This window comes from Ruditapes philippinarum, unplaced genomic scaffold (genome assembly GCF_026571515.1).
Source record: "Ruditapes philippinarum isolate M1 unplaced genomic scaffold, ASM2657151v2 ctg1457_1_1_1_1, whole genome shotgun sequence".
NCBI lineage: Eukaryota > Metazoa > Mollusca > Bivalvia > Venerida > Veneridae > Ruditapes > Ruditapes philippinarum.
Window position 1 is genome coordinate 246,233 of NW_026853398.1, and position 27,122 is coordinate 273,354.

Consider the following 27,122-nt stretch of genomic DNA (forward strand, 5'->3'; position numbering starts at 1 on the left):
TGTATTGTGAACAAAATCTTCTTTGGAAATTCCTGCATTTTACTATCGAGCACTGAGAATGCAAGTAGTAGTGTACAGTCCAACTGTAGGACTATTGAAACCCAGATTTCAAAATACAAAGTACAATATGATCTTTCCCTTTAACCCTGGTATTGTAATGGTGGTCATTTATGACATAATTCATTTGCATATGGCAAAGACAGAAACAATTTCACATATCAATTTAACTGTTAATTAACTATTCTCTACAAGTTAATTAATCCCATTGTTTTTGCATTAAATTGTTTTGGTTTGAAAACCCCTTGACATTTGTGATTGCAATTTGTATTTTTAATACTTTGATAATGGGTGACTGATTTTAATAAGAAAAAAATCAAGTATGGTAGTTATAATTTAAACAATTTATAAGAATATATGAGCCACGCCTTTACAAAACCAACGTAATCTGTTTGCAACCAGCATGGATCCAGACCAGCATGCGTATCCGCACAGTCTGATCAGGATCCATGCAGTTTGCTTATAAACCCAATAACAAGTAGAGAAATTGACAGTGAACAACATGTATCCTGATCAGACTACACGGATGTGCAGGCTGGTCTGGATCCATGCTGGTCACAAACTCATTATGCTGGTTTTGTCATGACACGGCTCATATAAATGTTTAAATATAGCTAAGAATTTTCAAAACAATTCATTCGAGGGGTGACAAATTAGAAATTTGGAAAGTGTATTAAATGACAGATAAAGTACACTAGTACATTCTTTTAAAGATTATTTTATTAACAAAATGTACATCTCCATTATATATAATTTACATAATGCAAACAATTTTATTAATTTAATTAATAACAACTTTTTAATGTTAAGATGTAAATACTTGATGAAAAATAATAAGCATAGTTTAATAAAATATTCAAACATTTTATATTTTGTATTAAGCTTTCAGATTTGCCATGCCACATTGTGGCAATTTTAAGGTATCAAAAGCAGCAATCTTCCTTCCATTTGTAACAGAAAACTAATGTAAATGAAACATTCATCTCTTTATCAATTGTAGTAATAGAAAAAAATAAGTTGTAATGATTCTTTTTGTCAGATATCTATTTGATAACTGACTTTTTGACCAAAATAAAGTTATCATTTTTGACCGAACTAAAGTTATCTAATATCAATAAAAAACTATCAATTATAATCCATTTTGTGATAGCAAACAAAGCAAATTGACTCTTTCTATTTCAAAGTATTTATGTAAAAGGTACTGTTAAAATTTACCCAACTATGCAATCATATATAAAATGGCGAAAGAATCGTTAATTATGATCACTTAGTAGAGCAAGTTTTGCACAGCATTCATTATATATATTTTATGGAAATTAAATGTAAAATTTTGACATGTTTAAATTCAGACAAAAAATGCAGCTAGCAGTACAGTACCTTTAAAATGAAATCTGACAAAATTCAGTGGAAAAAAATGTAAACATTTAAATTATCAAAAAAAAAGAAAACAGAAAAATTACAATCTTACAAACTCTTCAACATTTAACAAGTAGGAAAAACAATTTAGGTTAAAGAAAAAAAGTAAAAGATCAACCTATCAAAATATTAAAACCCTTATTTTTTGTATGTTACTTATACAAAGGTCAACCTTAAAAATATTCAAGCCTTTATTATATAAAAATATATCAAAAGAGATAAAGCAACCATACAGAATATTTAAACCAAACAAAAAAATCAACATGACAAATACAAACGTTATTTCAACCCTACATTGAACTAAAAGATTTGCATGCATTAAGATAAGTAAATCACCGGTATCCAAGCCTTTATCATATAGAAAAATATATCAAAAAGAAAAAAAGCAACCTTACAGAATATTCAAACCTTAGTAAGTTACACAAAAGAAAAATTCAACATGACATAAGGAACAAACCCTAGGTTGAACTAAAAGATTTGCATGCATAAGATGATAAGTATTTAATGAACCCTACTATCTAGTATTTAAACCTTTACCAAGCTAAATATCTTAAATGTACTTACCAATTTGGACAATATAACTGGTCATTCAAAATATTTTAAATCAGATAATCAAAACTGTAAAATATGCAGGTTTAATGACTTGATATCCCCAATGAATGATGCACATCACTCGGTTAAAGCATATAGTAAAACTGGGAATATGCAAACTTGATTAATTTGTAAAGTGATGCATAGGGCTAAAACACTGACTAGTACACAATAAGATATACTGATGACAATTTACAGTTAACTGTATATACACTTTTCCAGTCTTGATTGCAGAAACTGAAGGTAGTTTAATAAAAAGTTGTTTATAAATATATATAAAGATTTGATAGTCACTTTATGAAGCTGTTAACATTACATATAAAATAGCTACCTTTATTATTATATATAACAATTCTGCCTCAAGTATATTATAAACCTCTGAACATCTTTGAACAACAATAATGCTATAGCTTAATAAATAACTAATAAGCATTCTTTAGAATTAATATTGACATCTCCCTTTCCAGACAGGGTCAGTCCAATTCACCAAGTCCAAAGATTAATCTCCATTAAAAACATGGAAAGTAAATTGTTAAAATCGCTGTCCAAACATCTTCTTCACATGTAAAGATTCCTTTTTTGATACAACAGTTGTAGATTCATACAGAAAAGAAGATTTCCTTGTAGTACAAGAAGTAAGACAGTATTATCCAGACTGCGGTATCCCAAATGTTGATTGGTAAATACACCATGTGAGAATTAGGTTTTATACCCCAGAATGTCCGGAATGGTTGGTTGATAATCTCATGTCCTAGGTACAATAAAATGGCATTCATACCTGAAATATTTAACATTTAACTATAATTTTAAAAGCAAACAAGAGCTGTCCGTAAGACAGCGCGCTCGACTTTTTTAGTGCTTGCCTATAATACAAAACATTGACAGTTAAGGGCCATAATTCAAATAAAATCTTTGACAGAATTACCTTCTCCTGGACATGTTTGGGAATCATGATTGTAAACAAGTATTCCAACTTTCAAATTAATATCTCAAACAGTTCAGTCAAAAAGTGGACTGGTACTAAAAACTTAACCAAGATTCTAAGTCGATAAAAGGCCTTAATTTTTAAAACAAATCCTTGACAGAGTTACCTTCTCTTGCGTACAGATGGGGGTAATGATGTGAAATAGCATTAAAAGTTTCAAAGCAATATCTCAAAGGGTTAAGGCAATAAGTGGATTTTACCCATATTCAATGTATTTTCTAAGTCAAAAAGGGGCATAATTCTGTCAAAAACCTTGACAGAGTTATGTCCTCTTGTCTGTTGATGAAGGTCGTGATGGTAAATAAGTATGGTCAGTTTCAAAGCAATACCTCCAATGGTTTTGAAATAAAGTGAGGTGGTACAAAAAACTTAACCAAGCTCAATACACTTTCTAAGTCAAAAAAGGGCCATAATTCTGTCAAAAACCTTGACAGAGTTATGTACTCTTGTCTGTAGATGGAGGTTATGATGGTGAACAAGTATGGTAAGTTTCAAAGCCATACTTGTAATACTTCTGAAATAAAGTGGGGTGGTACGAAAAACTTAACCAAGGTGTGACGCCAACGCTAACGCCGACGCCGGGGCGAGTAGGATAGCTCCCCTTTTCATAGAAAAGTCGAGCTAAAAAGTGTATGCAAAAATAAAACATGTAATAAAAATAACAAAATAAGTGGCTAGTGTAAATAAACTATCTTCATATATTATAAATAAAAACGATAAAATTCATCTTTAGTTATATAAACAATCATGTACAGTATATTATTGTACTTTTTTTGAGTTTCTATAAATCACCGTGGAAACAGTATGTCCCTCAGCATTTAATTTGATGGAAGTCTAGTTAAACAATTTACAGCCATTTTCTATTAATTCCTTGCATTAAAAAGCTAGGCATGTGATCATGTCTGATCTTAGCCCAAGTCAGTCTAGAAAAGTTTGTCTAGAATTTTGTCCAAAGGTATAAAATGAAATAGAACAGGTTGAAGGTACAAGTAGGTGGAAGGTGGTATCTTAAACATTTGGTGCCGAGTATAAATACAAGAGATAATACATTGGTTTCTGAATGATGGGAAACCTCAAAAAAAATAGTTTTGCCAGTGTAGAATATATATTCAATTAATAAATTGCTCTGCCTATATGACTGAAATGCTGTTGGGAAAATGCGTAAAATGAAACAAACAAACTGCCAGCTGTATTTATCAGGACTTAAAACAAATACTGAAATACAGTTAGCTTTTTTTTAATATATAGTGTATGTTGATGCATATTTTTCAACATTAACATACTAGGACCATGAAAATAATTATGACTAGCTTAAAGTGCATTGTTACGGATAATAATTTTGTGCAATAAAAGGTCAACATGTAAATATAATCACAATATAACAGCTGTATATGCTCAGATTGTATAGAAGATCAGTTTCTGGTGCATATAATAAGTAACAAGACACCAGAATGACGGTCCCCATAGGTTCATAGCAAGCTGGGCCCAGTGAGACGTCTCGTCTACATAAATGCTTACAGGAAAGTATGGCAGTAACACCAGGTGAGCTACATACATGAAGATCGAGTTCCTGCCTATATGTAACAATATCAAATTATACATGCCTGTATCATGTTATGTAAAGCTATATTGTTTTCAGCCAGATTTCTAATCAAATTCAAGTCATTATGAGCTTTTGGTAGCTGGATTTGTTAGAAACTATTTTTCTTTCCATTTAGGCACTTTTGTATACTCCTAGATATTTTACAAATTCAAGCCATAAAGTAATGCATGTAAATACATATATATATATGTTAGTGTCTACAATCTATCAAAAAAGTTATTTTGTCTAGTTTAATAAATCACAATTAAGAAGCATTAAAAGTTGATAAGAAAAACATTACCTGGGTAGTAGAATGGTGCCCCAGACCATATCTGATACACATCAATAGTAATATAGCAAAAGGTAAACAGGAAAAATGCAAAACATGACAAACATATCACAAACGACAGTGACCTGAAATATAAAACATTTATTGATATAAGTCTATGATAAATTTCAATAATTAAAGTTAATAAATGGTATAATTTTAAAATTCCTAATCCTAATAGTTAAACCTTGAAAATGTCAGGTAAAATGAAATTACACAATGTCATACTTAAAGAAATAGCAGAAATTATCTTCATGACAAAAACAAACCACACACACAAAAAAATATTATAAATGTGAACATACAATACGAGGGTTGTTCGGGAAGTTCTGGGAATTTTGTCATATCTCCTATATTTTTTGTTTCTAAGACGTAATATTTTGCACATACTAAGATAAGCATATCACGGAACTATTCCTAAAAATTGAATAGACTCAGACAACAATAGCCGGAAATAGCAGTAACCATAGCAACACTATAATGCCGCACCGGAGCAGCCGGACTCTAAAGAAAGGTATAACGCGCTACACTAATAATATTTCGTAATTTTGATAACGTAAAAAATGCGCGAAAACGCTGGTCAGCAGCGGAACGTCAAGACGTCATTTCCTGAAAATATCATAACGTTATTTAAATTCTCAACGGATCAACATTGTTTTAAAGTTGTTGCCCAGAGCCACTGAGTAAACAACATGACGTCGATAGGTGACATTGAATTGCGAAGCATCGTGAAATTTTGTGTTGCGCTGGAAAAGTCTTCCACAGAAACAATGAAAATGATCAATTCTACAGGAAAATACAAGAAATGCAGTCCGGCTACAGTGTATAGATGGCATGCTCGTTTTAAAGAAGGAAGAAACCCTCCATACAGCCCGGACCTCGCTCCGATGGACTTCCGTGTGTTCCCGGAGCTCAAATCACAGCTGCGTGGAAAACGCTTTGACTCAGCTGACGATCTTGTTAAGCATACGCAAGCTATAGTCTCGTCCTTTACCGAGTACGTGGAAACATACAATAAGTGGATCAGCCGACACAGGAAATGCATCGAAATTGCAGGTGACTACGTTGAAAAGGTGCGACGATCGATGGACTTTAACGTCGCATAACGTTGCAAATGACGTCGGCGTGCTCCGGGTGTTTGTTATATGGTTATTTACTATTTAATTATGTTTTAGTTTCTGTGTGTATGATGATGATATTTTCAGATACTGTACAGTATATATTGAAATAAATGCGTATATATTTATATTTACGCTAACCCGACTACAACGTGTGCTATAAAACAATTCTCAGAACTTCCCGAACAACCCTCGTATTAAGCTAAATGAAGTAAATCATATATACCAGAGATTTTTGTTGATTGGTATATATCCACCATTTTTCTCCCCTTTACAGAGAGCAACAGCTATAACTCCCTATAATAAAGAAAACTCAAGTAGCATTTTGTTCAGGGTTAAATAGCAGTTTGAAATGGAAAATTCCTATATAATGTTTCACATACACATGTATAATGTTACCATAGTAATTGCAAGCTTATTCCACCAATATAGAACCAGCTTTATGTCTGGTCAGCTATTAAATTTTACCAGTTTACATATTGTTAGTTTCTTTTTTTTTCTTCTTTTGTTATTGAATCCCTTTTTCCAATTGTCTGTTGCAAAGATTTTGCTATAGTTTGCTATGTATGTAGATGTTTATCATAATTGTAGCTGCCAGAATATCATTTTTCTGCCCTGATATAACTCTCTCTCTTATAACTGAAGACACTGCAAGAGAATACTTGGTGCTACATTTCCTAGTACCACAGACATCTGATTTGTAAAACGCTATAAAAGATCTAGGTTTCAAGTTGTATTCAGTTCATACTAAAATCAATTAGCATTAAAAACAAATACATGTAAAAATATTGATCAATACAAATGTTTTTAAAATTTTTAATAGGCATTGTGCAGTAGGACAAATATACATGTTTAGTTGTACTTACTAAAATAATTCCCCATATTATAAATCTCTTGACTCTAGCCTTCCAATCAGGAAATGTACGTAAAATTTTGCCTGCCTGTAAAATACATGACAAAGTATAAGAATACAAAAATGCTCAACAAAATGTTGCCTCACAGGCTGAAAAATACAAAAATGCATGAAATTACTAAAAACTGTCAATAAATTAAACCACAATATTAAATTTTTTAAATTTAAATGATAAAATATATAACCAGAAGTAATTCACAGCAACATAAATAGAAATCCACTTAAGTTTTATAGACATTTAATAAGGGACTGGACGTCTTTATTTTAGATTTGTGTACCGTTAATTTGATTTGGGTATTGGCTAATAACTTGTGTGCACTAATATTCCGAAATGATCATTTTTATAGTGCAAAATGACCCAAAAATGAAGTGATAAATGCTTCCGAGGGAACTTTATACAGATTTTTTCTACCTCAAATTGGGTTAAGAATAACAGTGAATAATTTTCAATTTACTTTCCAAGTATATTTCTGTATTACTTTATGCATATTGTTCCTTTTAAGTGCATCAGTTGATCTATATAAGAATTTCATTTTATGGTTTTAAGATAAAGGAAGTTTTCATAACTTCCATAAACTTTAAATATTTAGAGAGTTTTGTAGATCAGCTCTACTTAATACACATGTATATAAATTAGATATAGTATATATTTTCATGGACATGTGAAACCCCATCCAATTCTTATATACAACAACAACACATCTGGAAGTTACATTTTACATTTGCAATATCATGGTAACAAGAACAAATTGAAGTAAGTATATAAATATATGAATCATTTTCACCAAGGATATTTTGTAAATTTACTTGACTTTATTATTATAGCAACTTTATTTACCTGCAGACCTAGAAAGCACATAAAACAGGAAGTGAGTATGCCAAGAAGTCCCTCTGGATCATGTGGTACTGTTGAGTGGTATATTTCCTGAAAACAAGTTTTCAAACATTATAAAATCATTCCATTAACAATTTTTTATCACAAAAAATGCAGCACCTTGGCTTTGTTTTCAAAATATTTTCTGGGTTTTGCTTACAAATCTTAAAATGTTCATGCATTTCAGATTTTGGTATATAAGATATGATTATTAGTCCGGTTTACCGGAGGGGACTTTAGGTTTACCCTCCGTCCGTCTGTCCACAAAACTGGATCCCGCGATAACGCAAAAAGTACTGAAAATATTTTAATGAAACTTGATATATGGATAGATGGCAGTATGGAGATTATGCACGTCATTTTCTTTTCTTCCTATGTTGAAAATTCTGGTTGCTATGGCAACAAATAGACTGAAAATATGGCAAATTTTACACATAACCTGGATCCCGGGATAAACGCAAAAAGTACTGAAAATATTTTTATGAAACTTGATATATGGATAGATGGCAGTATGGAGATTATGCACGTCTTTTTCTTTTCTTCCTATGTTGAAAATTCTGGTTGCTATGGCAACAAATAGACTGAAAATATGGCAAATTTTACACATAACCTGGATCCAGTGATAACACAAAAAGTACTGAAAATATGTTTATGAAACTTGACATATGGGTAGATGGCAGTATGGAAATTATGCACATCCTTTTCTTATCTTCCTATGTTGAAAATTCTGGTTGCTATGGCAACAAATAGACTTAATTTCAAGATTTCTGATTCTAGTTTTTAAGTTTTTTCACTATAAGTTCTTTATTTCTTAAGGTATTTTCTTCAAACTTTAAATATAAGTTGCTTGTCATCAACCACATCATATGTGACAAGGTTTACAACTCTAGCACAAAATTTATCAGAATTACCTCCCTTGAACTTAAAATTTTCATGAAAAAAACATTTTTTTTTTTGAACAACTTCTTTTTCTGAATGTATCTACTTCAAACTTCATATAAATGTTTCTTATTATCACTCAACATTTGTGAGTGTTCAATACTCTAGCAAGACTATTTCCAGAATTATGCCCCTTTTGAACTTAGACTTTTTTTTGAGAAATTGGTAATTTTTACTCCAACTTCTTCAATCATGATAGGATTTTAAAAATGTTATATTTTGATAACAGGGATGTTTAAAAAATAACTTTTGAGTGTCCCTCAGTCCGTCTGTCTGTACATAAAAACTGTTTCCTGTGATCACTTTTAAAAAACATTTTCAACAAATTTACTTAAAATAGGAACATAAGTGAATGGCCAATGGCCCTTCAGAATGTTGCTTGGGCTCTTACCGGTAGGGGACTTATGGATTGCTTGCAATACTATGATAATTGCTTGTTACAAGTAGAATTGTGAACATTTTTCTACATCTTTTCCTGCAATTACCTTGAGACACACATTTGACTGTTAATCACTAAAGCCCATACAAATTTTACTCTAAATCTAGGTATTACGATTAATCATATAAACAATGAAATTGCTTCTTTACAGGTTTTAACAAAATAAAGAAATCATGTAGTTGTTACATTTATGTTGTAGTAGTGAAAATGAGCCTATATATACAACTAACTTCTCACCATCCATTTGAGGAGTGACAATTTCAAGATCATATTGTCCCATGCAGCATAAACCTTTTGTTGGAATTAAATTTGCTTTCTTTCAATCAATGAACTTGAAGTTTCCAGAATGTGGCAGGTTATAAATAGACACAATTACCTTGCAAGTTGGTGATTGATATATTCTGCCTTCGCCGAAAATTGTCCTGTCAATGTACGATGCTGCGCCACCAGTGCACAATGAAACATTCTTACCATCTCCATCATTAGCTAGACCACCTGGGCCTAAATACCCCCTGTAATTGTCAACTCAAAATTTACTCTTCATCAGGACTTTTTGAGTTAATGTTTTCTCTCTAACTCGTATTTTGGACAAATCTTACACTATGATTGTATAGATGGAAGGATATAGAAACAAGAACGTGTTTGTTAAACACAAATGCCCCCGGCTCAGATTCTTGTCAGTAGCAATATGTTTTAAATTGTTTACCCATTCACTAAGTTATGGACAGAAAAATTGCCAAAAAATTGTAAACACAAGTTATATAGCTGGACAAAGTCATGGCATTTTGTAATTGTGAAAAATATAAGTTGCCAAGTCATTGCTCTGACTTGTGAAGTTGAAAAATATTCAACTTCATGCAAGTTATCTTCCTACCAAATATGAAATACATCTGTCATTAAATAAAGGCTGTATGGGCAAAAGTGTAAAAATCTAGTTTAAGCACTGGTGACCTTGACCAAACTGACCCCTAACTCTATCCAAAAGAAGAATACCATGCAAGTTATCTTCCTCCCAAATATGAAATACATCTGTCAATAAATAAAGGCTGTATGGGCAAAAGTGTAAAAATCTATTTTTAGCACTGGTGACCTTGACCCAACTGACCCCTTACTCCATCCAAAGGAAGAATACCATGCAAGTTATCTTCCTACTAAATATGAAATACATCTGTCAATAAATAAAAGCTGTATGGGCAAAAGTGTAAAAATCTATTTTTAGCACAAGTGACCCAAAAGGAATAATACCATGCAAGTTATCTTCCTACCAAATATAAAATATATCTGTCACTTAATAAATGTAAAAATCTGTTTTTAACATTGGTGACCTTGACATTGGTAACACTGACCTTGACCCAAATGACCCCTTACTACTAAAGAAGGAGGACCTCCCTTGGCATGTTTGTATTAAACTAAGTCATCAACTAAAAAATAAAGGCTGTATGAGCAAAAATGTTTATATTTATTTTTTAAACCAGTGACCTTGACCCTAGAGACCGCTTACTCCACAAAAAATTAGAGGACCATCAAAGGTATCCACCTACTAAATATGAAAGATATCATTAAAGAAATTAAGCAATTCGGAGAAATTTAAGATAAATCCAACTTGCAGAAATAGGTTAACCAGACAAGGCCCTATTTTCAAAGTGAAATAACTTGGAAATATGGATGACACAGTTATATAACTTGGCAATATCATGTACTTTATATTGATAAGTAAGTGTGGAAATTATAAAGCCATTAGTATAGATAGAACTTAAGATATTTCCAACTTGCCGTTTTAGGTTAACCATTATTCATTTTCTAAGTGCTGAAAAGGGCAATAACTTGGTAAATATGAAAGCCAGAGTTATGTAACTTGCCCAGATCATGTACTTTGTATTGATTAGTAAGTGTGTAAACTTAGAAGCCATTGGTACAGGTAGAACTTAAGACAAAATCCAACTTAACCTCGTACGGACAGACAGACGGACGGACGGTTCAATCACTATATGCCCGGGGGCATAAAAATGTCAACAAAATGTTATTCCCAACATTTTAAGTGGGAAGATAACCTACTCATAAATAAATGAAAGGTTTAAACAGCACATTATGACTAATTTTTTTATCTGTTCTTCCTCAGAAGAAGCAAATCTGTATTTACTAATATTTTGACAATAGACTTAAAACACATTAGCTGTAAATTGCAGAAAGTAAGCTGCTTTGAATGTTAAAACGTAGCAAAGTGGTATTTTACTTCCATATCAAATACCGGTACTTCATGGCTGAGAAATTAAAGTTTTTTAAAACGTAACAAAGTGATAATTTACTTTCATATAAAATACTTTATCGCTGAGAAATTAAAGTTTTTTAAAAACATAAAAAGTTTTTTTAAACGTAACAAAGTGGTATTTTACTTCCATATCAAATTCTTTATTGCTGAGAAATTAAAGTTTTGTCAGTTTGGGGGCTGAAAATGAGATAAAGGAAAAACACATTCATCTAAATAGATTTACTGTTGAATAAAACCACTCTGAGCCACATAAAAAATTTCTGACTAACCTAGGACACCCAGGTACAGGTAGACCAAAGGTGATTGCCAACCATATTGTAACCAGTATAATGTTGAACAACCATTCAAACCAGTAGTCAGTGATGTCTCGAATAGGGCTCCACCATGTGTACTAAATTAAAGAGATAAATAAATACAACTTCATAATTATTATCAATCTTTTAACTTTTATTATCTTAGTGACTTTTTTGTGCCAACCAAGTTTATATCAAGAAAGCCCTCTAAAAGCTTATTACATCATCTGCTATTCTAATTGTGTTTAAAAAAAACTTAATCAGACATATACCCAAACCAATAATAGAACCTTGTGAAGGACACTGGCAAACAAAAGGTGATAATATTTTGATACAGGTTTGTGTGCTGAACCAATACATGGAGTGACATATATCTGTGAAGGTTTTAATTGTTATTTTACATACACTGTAATTTTCATTTATTATGTTCTTGACAAAAATTATGTGTGAAGAATAGCAAAGGAGAATAGCTCCAAAATTAAACCAGTGAGAGTTATAGATTTAATTCTCAATTTTTTAAGTTTGAAATTTTTATCTTCATTACAGCTTGAGTTATGCCCCTAACAAATATTACGCATGAAAAATTTCAAAGGGCATTAACTCGAAAGTTTTGCAAAAGATAGTTCTATTTTTTTTCTCATACACTTCTTCTCATTGAGATGTAACCACATATTAAGTATTAGGTTTAAAGGTGAAATAGCTTTGTGCTCCTGTGTGAGACAGATAGATGGACATCAGACAGACAAATAGACAGACAATGCCAAGTCTATACCCACTGCCTTAGGTAAAGCATTTAAAGGATTAAGTAATGTTATTACCTGATTTGGATCATTTGGTTTAGCAAAGAACATATGAAGTGTAGCTACAATAAGATAGGTACCAGCAAATCTCTGTAGAACACCTGGTATTCTGAACTCTCGCATTCTTACAGCTGAAAAATACCAATGTTATGAAAAATGGCAAATACATTGAAATTTTTTTCTTATCCTAATTTTCTTATTATATCAAATTATCATAAGAACCAAGCCTATTTAAAATATCCTAATTTGATATCAGACATGAAGTGAAGTGAAGCAAAATGACGATGCATGATTAACTTCAATAAGAATAACAGCAATTTCAACTATAATTTACTTATTATATTATTATTTAAATTGTTATGAGTTTGCGGGTTCATTACTATAATGATACACCTTGTACTTCAAACCAAGTCAAAACAATTATTAATCAACTATTCAGATTTTTAGTTAAGATACTTTGCAAGTAACTGAATTAATTAATTAACAGGTAACTGTTAAAAATAAACAATGACAAAAATAAAATTCTTACGGTTAAGTCCATCAGAAGAATTGATCAGCAACCCAAGAAGAAACAAAATGCAGGACCTTTTAAATATTTTCCAGAACATTCTTGTTTTTGGTGTAGATCTACGAAGCTGGGAGTGAAAGGAGTAAGCCATGGCAGTCCCCATAATCCAAACAAACCTGTTGTAAATAATGGTGTTATTATAAAACATTTACACTAGAAAAATGATCACATGAAATGTATTGTGTCAACAAATGAAATAAAATATCAAGTTTATAAGAAAAAGAACAACAATAAATTTAAGAACAATATGAATAATAAATTAAAAGTTCTGACTAGAAATTGATTTTTTTTTTATATAAATACAAACATGTGTCAGTTGTGTACAATTTCAAACATGTGACTGCTTTGAAACAAGCAATATTTTATGAATTTATTTTTTTTAACTAAAGTTAATAAGCAACTGCAAAAAGATTAAGAAATTTCTTAAATAAAGAGCATATGAATTTTTTTTATATATCTCACAAGTGCTGATGAACTAGTGCACTTTTATGTAATACATGTATATACAAATGTATGTTTGAAGCTGAGCTTAAATCTAACAAAACATTGGAGTCAGAGTAAATATAATGCTTAATCATAACTACTTGGAAAAAGTGAGCATGCTGGGAAAGGTGTTTAATATGCTAAATACTTAAAACAACCACAGAAAAGACTACATATATTTCATACTATAGAACTTATTAGGTTGTCGCATTCAAACAAACGAAGAAACTTAAATGTTATTTTCAATATTCTTTAATATAGGTGAAATTTCTTATTTTTAAGTCTTATATCATTTCATCACTTAAAATATCATTAACTTTCTAACCCTCACCTGTACATATGTGCAGAAAGACACTAGTATCTTTCTATGTATTCATTAGATACAGACTGTCACATGGTGGAACCTATGACTTTTCAAAAGTGAAGATAAATCAGATTGTATTTGCATGTGATAACATACACATGTATATTAAAGCTGTATTACAGGACTGAAGGTTAAGTTTAAAGCTATAATACAAGGAGTAGTTTACAGGGTAAGCTATGGTACCAGGGCATAACCAAGTCAGCTACTGTAATTCCATTCCAGTCTGAGTGATCAAAGAACCAATATTGACCGCCACCATAATTCACAAAACACATTATCACCAAACTTAATCTACAAGTTAGAATGAAAAACAGAAACATGCAAGATATAGAAAATAATTCACAGTCAATGACATGCTACCTTTTGTATCATGATTCTGCAAAAATCTATACTAAAAAGATGAAAGAGTTTCTTTTTGCATCACAATTGTGTTTCCTCTCTTTTAATTTCATAAAAGTTGTAGATCTATCTATAAACTGAACAACTGATACTGAAAAAGAGTACTATTTTTTTCTAAATGAAAAATATCTACTGGAGTTAATCAGTTTTAATATTTTAATAACAACAAATAATTTTGTTCTTTTATTCTTTTTGCAGAATCATTAATGCTGATAGCTTACAACATTAGTTATAAGCATACATATAACACAGTTAAAGCAAACAACCCCCAAGAACTATTATTAGTCCTATTTATTATAAGCATGCAGGAGCCAACAACAAACATAAAAACTTGTTACAATTCTTCACACATAGTCTAGTGATAAACATGTAGTGATATATACATTCAGTTTTGGCAACTTGATTAATTAGGTCTCAGAAATTGTGAACATGTGACTCAAGAAAATGTAACATGATGATAAACTGTTCAATGTTTCCATTATTTCTGTTTTATGTATGTAACATGCCTGTGATAATTTAGACTATGAGAATCTTGTAACAGTTTGTATGTATCTTGGCTCATACTCACCATGGAAATACGATGTCGGCCACAGTGAGGCCGTTCCATTTAGAATGTCTAAAGAACCAGTAGTCGCCACCTCTATAGTTCACAAATATCATGAGCACTATAGAGATCCTGTAAAATCATAACCTTATTAGACCTACCTAAACTGATAATATTTATGTGATTAACCTATCAACAGTGTTTCCTTTAACTCTGCTCTAATACTTTCTTTCTCTAGTAAAAAATAAAATTGTCTGCAGGGGTGGTAAAATCCATTATCCAAAATACCTAAATTGTCCAACAGCCTGTGCAGACAAGTGAAATTTTTTCAGGAATTTACTATATAAATATCATACAGACTCGTTAACAAATGATTTCGATAAAAATGGACAAGTCAGTCAATATCAGATTTTGCAGACCCTGGTCTGGCATCTGGTTTGGTGTACAGTTATATTCCAACAAAATCAGTCTTTTCAGCATACCACCAGCACCTAATAAAATTTCATTCTACCTTTCAACTTTATTTTAATTGATTCTTACTAATTTTGGATAATTTCCTTTGTATATTTCACCATAAAACAATAATTAAAATTTAGGGTTGAAACACAGAGGCATAAATCAAGATATTTAATGAGTGTCTGTTCAATGAATTTAGTTATGGAGCTACATACATACTTTCATAATCTATTTATTACATATCCAAAATAAGAACTGTTTACAGCAACTTACACACTTACAGTTAAGCTTTTACACTATATTTGTTTAAATCAAATAATATTGTCATGTCAAAATATTTGCAATTTATTACATGTTTTGCAGTAGATTACTGAATTATAACGGTTAATTATATTCTGATAATTTCACAGTAATGATTACCAAATATAATTTCACAGTAGCCGAACTATATTTGGCGTAAAAATAAAATATTTATCATTAATGAATGTTTTTTCAGTGGAAATGTAGTCAATCATAATAAAAAATGTACGTGATAACTGTAGTTCGTAAATATTTAAGAACGTTGTGCTGAAAAACATCTAAAATCTAAAAATAATCATGGAATTATATTTTGCTTCAACATTGTGACGTCATTATTTGATGACGTCATGAAGATAAGAGCATGACGTTACGCGGCAAAAATCAGTAAAATGGTGTAAAAATCGTTAAAAAATCATGAAATAAACAGAAAATTTGTTTGTTTTACATGTGAGATCAAATAATATTTCACTCGTGAACCCCAGCTATTATATTTTCACTCGTGGCTACGCCACTCGTGGAAAATATTGCATCTGGTGTTCACTCGGTGAAATATTTTTCGATCTTACACTGAAACAAACAAATATCCTCTATATATTTTTATGGAGTTGGAAAATTGGCAATTTACGGAGCCAAAAAAGTGGCTGGAGTACCAGTATGTGATAAATGAAGATTTACCCTCTGAAAGTATCCAGTGATTTTAGTCTCTCTTTTCTTGGTCTTAAAGCATCTTCTTCTGATGTGTTAGTTGGCACTCCAAGATCTTGCTCCGCATAATCATTCTGAATCAAAGTGTCAGAATACATTATAAATGATAACCAGCCCCTAGCAAGCAATCATTTAATGACTTAATGATAATCATAAACGAAGAAGTATATGTTCAAATGACAATGTTACATTATCAAATAAGCAAAAGTAAATGTTGTGAAAATAATTAAGGGTAGCTGTGAGGTTAAAATATAGAAGAGATTTTTGAAAATATATTAAGATTTGTTTGTTTCATTTTACGCCTTTTCCCAACAGTATTTCAGTCATATAGGCGGGTAGTTTCCTAACCATCGTTCCTGGAGAGTTACACCAGTACTAGACTACCTTCCTCCGGGGATCGAACCCACGCCAGAGAGGTAACTGGATTAGAAGTCATCGACTCTAACCCCTCGACCACGAATATATTAAGAGAAGCATGATTAAAACAAAACTAAAAAATATACATGAAAAAAACATGCAATATCTAGGTAATGTGTAGGGTTATATATTAATAGTATGAGGCATACTAAGTGGGTAAGGTAACATACAATGAAGGTGAATATTAAAATTGCATGCAGATTATATAATAGTTCACATTTGAACTCAAACCCCCAAAAAAGCTCATTTCTGCACCAGTAACCTTTAGTCCTTTACTCTCTTAAAACAATCGTGTTGTTTTCAAATAACATCATAGTAAAAATCCATAGCAATCATTGGTTCCTATAAATTTGGTATTGTAATAAGGAGGGGTTTTCCCAGCAAGCCAATAAGCTAATATGGATGTTACCTGTGTTTCTCTGACCAGTCAAGGTGTTAAAAACAGAAAGTAAACAAATACACCATTATACCTTTGATGGAACCAATATTGATTTTGCATTTTTTCTTCTACGCAGATTATACCCTTTAGTTAGGGAGATGGGCTTTTCAATTTCCTTAATAGCATCAAAATCTCCCTTGATTGCATTCCCTTTAGCAACCTAGCCACAGAGAAAAAGTTCAGGTCATTTGAAAAGGTTAAACTCAAAAACCTAGATAAGACGTTAAGAGATTTTACTGTCCAACAACAAATGACCTCCCAAAACAAGTAACCTTCAACTATAATTTATCAATTAGAAACAATACTGCTTGCTCTTAACGGCAGGTACTCTAATTATTGTCTTATATTAGAGGTGGTCTTTTGTTCAAGTTTAAACAATGTTATGCTTACAAATCTAAATAGGTCAATCACATTTATTAAGGAAAACCAAATAGTGCGAAGGATTAGAATATGTGCGCGTAAATGATTTGAGAAATTATTTGTAGCTTGAAGAATATGTTACGTTTATGTTGTCATGGAAATGGGATACAGCTGTATTTGTCTTCAAAGATTAATCTTATACAATATGCAAATGGTCTTTGAATACAAATGAGCAAAGTCACGACAAAACCAACATAATAGGTCGCAAACCCATTATGTTGGTTTTGTCGTGACGCGGCTCAAATAGTCTTTCACTGCAAGTTACTGTACACAAAATTGATGAAAAGTGAATATTGACTACTGGTCTTACTACTGGTTTTCAGAATCCAGCTTTTATTAAAAGGTAATCTTTAGCACATGCTTGACTACATAAATATACTAATATAGAAAACAATCCATTACAGAATGGGAAGTACTTACAGGATCAATAAATGCAGCATTATCTGATCGGAAATATGACTGGAGCCTCCGTAACAAATGGGTCCTGGAAATTACATAAAACATAACATTCAAATACATTAAAATATTAATAACACACAATTAACAAAGAGTTTCAAACAGTAAGATAAAACATTTAAAGGAATTGTCTATGTTAAATAAAGGGAATATTACAGACAAAATCCAGGCTTTTTTTTTCTTGATTAAGTTTTAAGTCAGACCAACAATGTAAAGGTCATATTGTCGACTTTCCAGCCTTCCTCACGGAAATTATTTGTCAGAGGTAGTTCAAAACACAACATATACAGTTACATGCCCATTATTACATTTACTCTTATATACAAAGTAGAAATCTAAATAAACAAGAGCCATTTCAACATGGCCATCCCCCGCCGAATGTGTTTGCTCATTGGAAGAATGTATATGTAGTAGAGCAGAATAACTCCATTTTAAGGTCTTTTGGTAATGAAAACTGATGGCTATAGTGATTACAGATTTGAAACCTATGTGAATACTGATGACTGAAAATAACAAAGGGCAATTACTGAAAAATAATGCAGGGTAGGTTATCATTCTTGTGTGCTGCATCCCTCCTCAGTAAAATCTATCCACCTATGAAGTTTCAAGTTGACACCTCAAATACTTTTAAGAAAAAAATTGAATTGAAAAATTAAGTATGAAAAATAACAAAGGGCAATAACTCAAAAATTATAAAAGGTAGAGTTATCATTCTTGTGCACTGCAAACCTCCTGAGTTAGATCTATGCACCTATGAAGTTTCATAATGATATCTCAAAGGCCTTTTGAGTTACCCTATAAGTGTTTTTTTCTGCGGTGACTTTATTTCTGCGTTTTCTGCGGTCAGTTTCGGCACCGCAGAAATTAAAACCGCAGAATATTTCTCTAACCTGCTACGATATGTATCCTACATTGTGACCTGTTTCCTCTAAAGTTATAACGACAAACAGATTATAACGGTTAGCGGGTTTATAAAATTGTAGACGGCTAAGTATGTAATGTGTGTTTGTAAGGATGTACTTATTGTTAATTATGCCAATTTAAGAATAAAGATATTTCAAACCATTCCAACCCTTATACTGCTAAATAATCGTTGTTTACTTATAATGTCATCTAATACGATAGGTAAACTTGTATCAATTTTATTAAATTAAAGATCATACTACAGGGGTATATTTTTCACACGTTACTTCACGCTGATCAAAGATGTATACCTTTCTATTGTTGCGCATTATATTTGTTTGCAAGCAAACAATATAATTGTTTGTAATTACTATACAGTTTTGCGGTGACGACGATAAACAAATGCGAACGTATATATGTAAATATAATAGATAGAGTAATGTGACTTATACTTTGATAAGTTGAGTCGCAGAATTTAAATCATGTTTTGTCCAAAGAATGTGCCGCAGAAATAAAGTCCGCAGAAATTAAAACATGCCAAAATTTGGAAAAACCGCAGAATTTGGAGCCCGCAGAAAAAACCACTTATACAGTATGCTCTGGACAAAAATTAATTTTGAAAAAAAACAAAGGGCAATAACTAAACAATTATGCAGGGTAGAGTTATCGTTCTTGTGCACTGCACTCCTCCTCAATGAGATCCATCCAGCTATGAAGTTTCAAGTTGATACCTCAAATACTTTTTGAGATAAGCTCCGGACAAAATATTATGAAAAAGAACAAAGAGGAATAACTCAAAAATTGTATAGGGAAGAGTTATCATTCTTGTGCACAGCATTCCTCCTCAATAATATCTATCCACCTATGACATTTCATGTTGATATCTCAAACACTTTTTGAGTTATGCTCCACTCAGGTGAATAATTAAGTATGAAAAATAACAAAGGGCAATAACTCAAAAATTATGAAAGGTAGAGTTATCATTCTTGTGCACTGCACACCTCCTAAGTGAGATCTATGCACCTATGAAGTTTCATGTTGATATCTCATAGGCTCTGGACAAAAATCAATTTTGAAAAATAACAAAGGGCAATAACTCAAAAATTATGCAGGGTAGAGTTATCATTCTTGTGCACTGCACTCCTCCTCAATGAGGTCTATCCACCTATGAAGTTTCAAGTTGATAACTCAAATACATTTAGAGATATGCTCCGGACAAAAATCAATTTTGAAAAATAACAAAGGGCAATAACTCAAAAATTATGCAGGGTAGAGTTATCATTCTTGTGCACTGCACTCCTCCTCAATGAGGTCTATCCACCTATGAAGTTTCAAGTTGATAACTCAAATACATTTAGAGATATGCTCCGGACAAAAATGTCGGACGGAAGGACGGATGGAAGGTCGGACGGACGGAGACTATTACTATATCCCCCGCCGCCTTTTCGGCGGGGGATAATAAACTGTTTTAAACTGTTTTTCAACTATTTTCATGATCTGACCAAAAAATTCCAATATCTTATAGGTCATATGTCAATATCAAAATATATGAAATGAAATGACTAAATTACCTGTACAAATATTTCAGAAACCACCACAGTAGAATCAAACCAACAAATGATCCTATGGCAACATAAATAGCTGAAAATAGATAATTTATTTATCCATAACTACACAGATAGGTTGTTTTAAATATCAATGTTACATGTTTAAAGTAGTTTATTAACTAACATGAAAGTGTGACATTCCTTATGGCATGAAATCAAACTAACCCACAAATCTAAGGGTTTCTGCAGTAATGCACAAAAATTGTGTTTCCTCAGTATTTTGTACAAAGAACCAGTTTTGCTTGTGGTTTTCATGTGCTAGTCAGTTATGTTTTGAAAATGAATCTACCAGGACAATCACTGCATTTTAAGCTATTTCACATGATGCCCTGAGTCATGCATATTCAAAATCAGGCAACACCTTTGCATGCTCACAATTTTTTATACATTAATGCATGCTTTTTTCTCCGTTAATGTATACCTGGGCATGCACAGTTTTTATGCAAGAATGATCATTAATATGAAAGGATGATATATTTATATCTTATGAGCATGTATAAAATTTCTACCTGATTATCTCTGTTTATCAAAGGTAACAAAGTATCATTTGAAATATTCTAAATAGTTAAAAACAAATCTTCTATCCTACAGTGAGTGAGTACTCAAATAAAGAAATGAAGACTTACGTATATTACTATCCCAAGGATCATTTTGTCTAACAAGTTTGTCACATTGTACCTTCAAACCATCAATCATGACAATTATACTGTAGTTTCCACCTTCTATAAACCAATTACTTAAACGATCCACACTAAAATGTAATATACATAATATCATAAATAATATTTGTAAACATGTAAATAAACAAGAGGGCCATAATGGCCCTGAAGTCGCTCACCTGTATAAAGGCACCCGGAGCGGGGCCAGTTTAAACCCCAGGGCCTTTTATTTGAACAAACTTGGAAGACACCCATTAGAAGATGTTTCACGATGTTAAGTTTTTACTACACACATATAATGAAAAGCAACAATCTACCCCCCTCCTTCCGCCCACCCCCCTCCTTGGCAGGGCCAATTTTAACCCAAGGGCTTTTATTTGAACAAACTTGGTAGACACCCATAAGAAGATGTTTCATGCTAAACATCTAAGCTCTAGCTCATTGGGTTTTTTTAAAAGAAGATTTTTTAAGTTTTTACTATACACATATAGTTAAAACCAATGACACCCCTGGGGCGGGGCCAATTTTGACCCCAGGGCTTTTATTTGAACAAACTTTGTAGACAATTACTAGAAGATGTTTCATGCTTAATATCTAAACTCTAGCTATTTGGGTTTTTTCAAAGAAGATTTTTAAGTTTTTGCTATACAAATATAAGGAAAATCAATAACACCCGGGGCGGGGCCAATTTTGACTCCAGGGCTTTTATTTGAACAAACTTTGTAGACACTCACTAGAAGATGTTTCATGCTTAATATCTAAACTCCAGCTATTTGGGTTTTTTCAAAGAAGATTTTTTAAGTTTTTGCTATATACATATAAGGAAAATCAATGACCCCCGGGGCGGGGCCAATTTTGACCCCAGGGCTTTTATTTGAACAAACTTGGTAGACACCAATTAGAACATGTTTCATGCTAAATATCTTAGCTCTAGCTCTTTGAGTTCTTTAAAAGAAGATTTTTTAAGTTTTTACTATATGCATATAGGGAAAATCAATGACCCCCTGGGGCGGGGCCAATTTTGACCCCAGGGCTTTTATTTGAACAAACTTTGTAGACACTCATTAGAAGATGTTTCATGCTTAATATCTAAACTCTAGCTATTTGGGTTTTTTCAAAGAAGATTTTTAAGTTTTTACTATATGCATATGGGGAAATCAAAGACCCCCTGGGGCGGGGCCAATTTTGACCCAAGGGCTTTTATTTGAACAAACTTGGTAGACACTCACTAGAAGATGTTTCATGCTTAATATCTTAACTCTAGCTATTTGGGTTTTTTCAAAGAAGATTTTTAAGTTTTTACTATATGCATATAGGGAAAATCAATGACCCCCTGGGGCGGGGCCAATTTTGACCCCAGGGCTTTTATTTGAACAAACTTGGTAGACACTCATTAGAAGATGTTTCATGCTAAATATCTTAGCTCTAGCTCTTTGGGTTCTTTAAAAGAAGATTTTTTAAGTTTTTACTATATGCATATAGGGAAAATCAAAGACCCCCTGGGGCGGGGCCAATTTTGACCCCAGGGCTTTTATTTGAACAAACTTGGTAGACACTCACTAGAAGATGTTTCATGCTAAATATCTTAGCTCTAGCTCTTTGGGTTCTTTAAAAGAAGATATTTTAAGTTTTTACTATATGCATATAGGGAAAATCAAAGACCCCCTGGGGCGGGGCCAATTTTGACCCCAGGGCTTTTATTTGAACAAACTTGGTAGACACTCACTAGAAGATGTTTCATGCTAAATATCTTAGCTCTAGCTCTTTGGGTTCTTTAAAAGAAGATATTTTAAGTTTTTACTATATGCATATAGGGAAAATCAAAGACCCCCTGGGGCGGGGCCAATTTTGACCCCAGGGCTTTTATTTGAACAAACTTGGTAGACACTCATTAGAAGATGTTTCATGCCAAATATCTAAGCTCTAGCTCTTGGGTTTTTTTAAGAGAAGATATTTTAAGTTTTTTCTTTCGGTTGCCATGGCAACCAGAGTTCTGCATGGAATTAAATTCTTTGAACAATTTTTAAAGGTGACCACCAAAGGAACATTCCTGTGAAGTTTGGATGAAATTGGCTTAGTGGTTTATGAGGAGATGTCATTTAAAGTAAAAGTTTACGGACGGACGCCGGACGGATGACGGACGCCGGACGAAAAGCGATCACAAAAGCTCACCCTGTCACTTTGTGACAGGTGAGCTAAAAATAGCAACCAAGTTATCACATTCACAGAATTATTTTTTATAAAACATAAAAAATGTCTTACTGGTGTTTTTCTAACTCATAAGATTATCATCTGTCTGACTATAAAGAGCTATAGGGTCATTCAAATATAGTAAAATGTTTCAAATATGAATATATTTGTTTAGCTATTACTGAACATCATTTTTCCACAGAAATACAAATGAATGTGTCCAAAGCTTGATCAATGACAGTTGTTCATGACTGTTTATAAACAAACCCTAAACAAATAAGAACAGACATCATTTGGTACTTAATAAATCTATGAAAAATTGTTTGAAAACCATGTGGTCTTCAAAAATTCAAGAGCAATCTCATTATCTACAAACAACATTTTACTTTTCCTTTAAAATTAAAATTCAAAAGAAATTTCATTGAAATTATAACATATTGTTAAGTAAATGTTTTGAAATTGTTTACTAATATGATATTTCAATGAAGAGGGAAATCATACTAACCCACAGCTAGACGATACATTGACGTTTTTATGTTTAGAACTGATGCTGACTTTCATTTTCCACCGTGTATCAACAAGAACAGTACACATGTTATGATGTGTATCTATCAGAGCTGTCAGTTGTAGATCACACTGTATGAAAAAGATGTTTCCAAGGTTATCAAAATCAATACGATTGGTTTAGTAGCAATAGCAATCATTTGATCTTATAGGGTCTGAAAAGGAAACTGGACATGACCTGTCACCCAATGAGTCTGGCTCTTCTTAAAGACATTTGCTTTCATACATATATTGCCATACATAAGAAATAATCTTTGACCATAACACTTGTTTAAATATTATCCTTTTTACTTTTCAAATCAATAGTTGAATAGGACCAGATCTTCTTTCATCAATGAAATAAGAAATTTTATATAGATGATCACTTTGTATACAAATGCATCTTAACATATTGGTAGAGCAAGATGGATGTAGGGGTAGAACAAAATCCTTATCCAGAGGTCATGGGTTCAAATCCGGCCAGAGGATCGATTCTCTTTAGGCTCCCTCAAATCAACACCGATGCAATAACTGATTAGGAAACCCTATATGCAGTCATCTGCAGGAACTAAACAGCGCTATCTCTAGGTTCCAAAAACAGGGGTTTGACACAAGAAGAATAACAAACAAACATACTTAATTTTGCAAAATAATGTTCAAACTTCAGTTACATTATTAGAAAAGATATTACAAAATTAGAAAAAAATGTTGTACACTAATTAAGCTAGTTCTTAGTATCACAGACATAGATTTCATAATATAAATCTCAGTAAATACACAATGTATGTTAAAGATAACTCTGATGGATGTTACAGAATATTCTGTAACAGCGAATATGACATTCAATAAAACTTACAGTATAACATTCTGATGTAATGGTGTTTAAGTTGACAGTCACATTTTGACTATTGTGGCCATGTGTTATCACAGACAGAAAGGCAGTATTGATTTTCTTCTGTGGAACATGCTTACATACATTCTTAGGATCTTTGCCATCATCACAAAGGCAAAAACATATAAGCAAACCTGGATAAAAAAAGAGACAAAACATAAATAATATGTTACAATGTAATATCAAATCTTATCAATATTTTGAAGTCCTATATAATTATTGATTATCTAATTCCTAGGATTTCCAGTCAATTTGTCCCTTAGTCAATTAATTAGTGCCAAGTTTGTCAATAGTAGGGATAAGTTGACAAAAAGGTTTTTTAGTTGTTTTCTTTGTTTAGTTGTTTTTCAACAAACAAGAACATTTAGAAAATGATGATTGTTTCAGACGTATGCACAAATTTAACGGATTATTGTTGCTTTTTGCAGAATTTTTTAAAATGTTGTTCTGTTTCACGTAAAAATCTATAGATTTAAAATATTTTGCACAAAAACTTTGTTGTTTAGGTGTTTGAATAAAATATGTCAATTCTGACCAATTTTAACACTGGTATACATAAAAATATGCCATTACCGTGAAATAAGTGATGACGCGGAATTAGTGATGTTGAGTATATGTTAAATTACTAAATTATAGTAGAAACATGCATTTATTGTTGATAAAAAAGTGACTGATAGATCGACAACAACTGAACAAAGAAAACAACTAAATCAGACATTTTTGGAGGTGTCCGGGTTTGGTGGTCCCCAACCAGTATATTTTTCTTCTAGAATTACTTTTTTACAATATCACACCACTGTGTCGAGTCCCTTTGGTAAATGCATTGTATATATAAATGTTCACTGGAGCATTAACTAAAAGAATTAGCAGATTAGGCCAAATGATGCAAATCAGCAAAATACTGAAATAGGCTAGTTGAATGAAATGATAATATTAAAACTATTTTGTCAGGTTTTCTTTATTATTAGATGCAACTGATGGTTTCTATTGGTAAGAAAGAAGTATTTGTGCGGGTATCCATAAAGAATAAATGAGAGAAAAACAGCAATATTTGCTTACAAATGAAATAAAACGTTTTCACATTTGATTTCCCTCGGTCATCCATTTTGCATCCTGTCACAAGATCAAGTCATGTGACACTGTCTATTTTTATTCACATCACATGATCTGTAATGAATAAAAGCCATCCGTTCCGTACCTAATTCCGTACCTTAATATGGAGATTCTTGGTTACTCAAAATGATCGATGTGGCTTGTTTTGTCTTTAATGAGATGTTCTGTCAGTTGTTCAATTACAATAATCATACATGTTTCCATCTCGTTATCTCTCCTTACATTGTGTGATGTACCAATGCATGTTTTCAGAAGCTTCATCTTTCTGCGGATATACATTGGGCCACAGATATACATACAACTCCATGATTGGGCGAATTACGGACAGGGCGGACCGTGAGACAGGGCGGACCGTGACTCGAGACTAGGCGGACCGTATTTTTGGACAGGGCGGACCGTCACTCGAGACGAGGCGGACCGTGATTTAAAAAAGTATGTGGACTAATGTAATTATTGATGTTTTTGTTCTTCGTATTGATATTTCAATTCAAATATTCAATTAAAAATATAAAATACAGTGAGTTTTAAAAGTTCTTTGATGTGTCTTTTTTTAATTATTGTTTAATAAATTCTATTTCAGTGTTCATTTTATTTCATGTGTCTGTGCTTATTATGTAAATTTTAGTAAGATAGTTTTGTCTGTCAAATATGTCACTTCATTTTTTTTGTTATTGTGTTGAATTGCAAATAATTTTAATGTGATGTTATTCGTTATCATTGTTATTTCGTGTATTGTACAACAAAATATGTTTTTTTATGTGTCTAATTGTTTAATAAAGTTTATCAATTTCAGCAGCGTTAGCGCCTTATACAAACAATAACATTGTTATATCCCGATAATTGGTCAATTATCACTTGCGTAAGTCGACGCAGTTACAAATAATTTCTTGAGAATTTTTTTTTAAACTACTCTAATATACTGAAACAAATAAGAAACTTTCTCCAAGTTTGAATGTAGATATGTTAATTAGTACAGTTTTTCAATCCTTTTGAAACTCGATTTTTACGTTGAATAAACATTTCGGGCTTTTATACGGGGATTAGCTGACCGATTTTGCAA

The 27,122-nt window shown here is 32.1% G+C and overlaps 1 protein-coding gene across 5 annotated transcripts; it reads right to left on the reverse strand.

Annotated features, from left to right (window-relative positions):
* Nucleotides 1-759: 759 nt before the first annotated feature.
* On the reverse strand, nucleotides 760-26,132 carry LOC132736766 (heparan-alpha-glucosaminide N-acetyltransferase-like). Of its 5 annotated transcripts, XM_060723985.1 has the most exons (19): nucleotides 26,009-26,132; nucleotides 24,914-25,083; nucleotides 24,020-24,150; nucleotides 21,292-21,416; nucleotides 20,630-20,699; nucleotides 18,120-18,183; nucleotides 17,311-17,439; nucleotides 16,394-16,497; nucleotides 14,987-15,094; nucleotides 13,134-13,288; nucleotides 12,623-12,735; nucleotides 11,781-11,902; nucleotides 9,619-9,754; nucleotides 7,829-7,915; nucleotides 6,944-7,018; nucleotides 6,304-6,374; nucleotides 4,933-5,045; nucleotides 4,425-4,623; nucleotides 2,704-2,842 (listed from the first exon to the last, which is right to left on the reverse strand). In XM_060723985.1, exons 1-18 carry the CDS (start codon nucleotides 26,052-26,054, stop codon nucleotides 4,445-4,447), a joined length of 1,998 nt encoding a protein of 665 aa, XP_060579968.1. In that variant the 5' UTR covers nucleotides 26,055-26,132; the 3' UTR covers nucleotides 2,704-2,842; nucleotides 4,425-4,444. The 5 variants fall into 5 exon arrangements, with proteins under 5 accessions (XP_060579969.1, XP_060579967.1, XP_060579971.1 ...); XM_060723986.1 differs by lacking the exons at nucleotides 4,425-4,623; nucleotides 14,987-15,094 and adding an exon at nucleotides 14,203-14,310 and having other exon boundaries at nucleotides 760-2,842; XM_060723984.1 differs by lacking the exon at nucleotides 4,425-4,623 and having other exon boundaries at nucleotides 760-2,842.
* Between the last annotated feature and the right edge of the window lie 990 nt (nucleotides 26,133-27,122).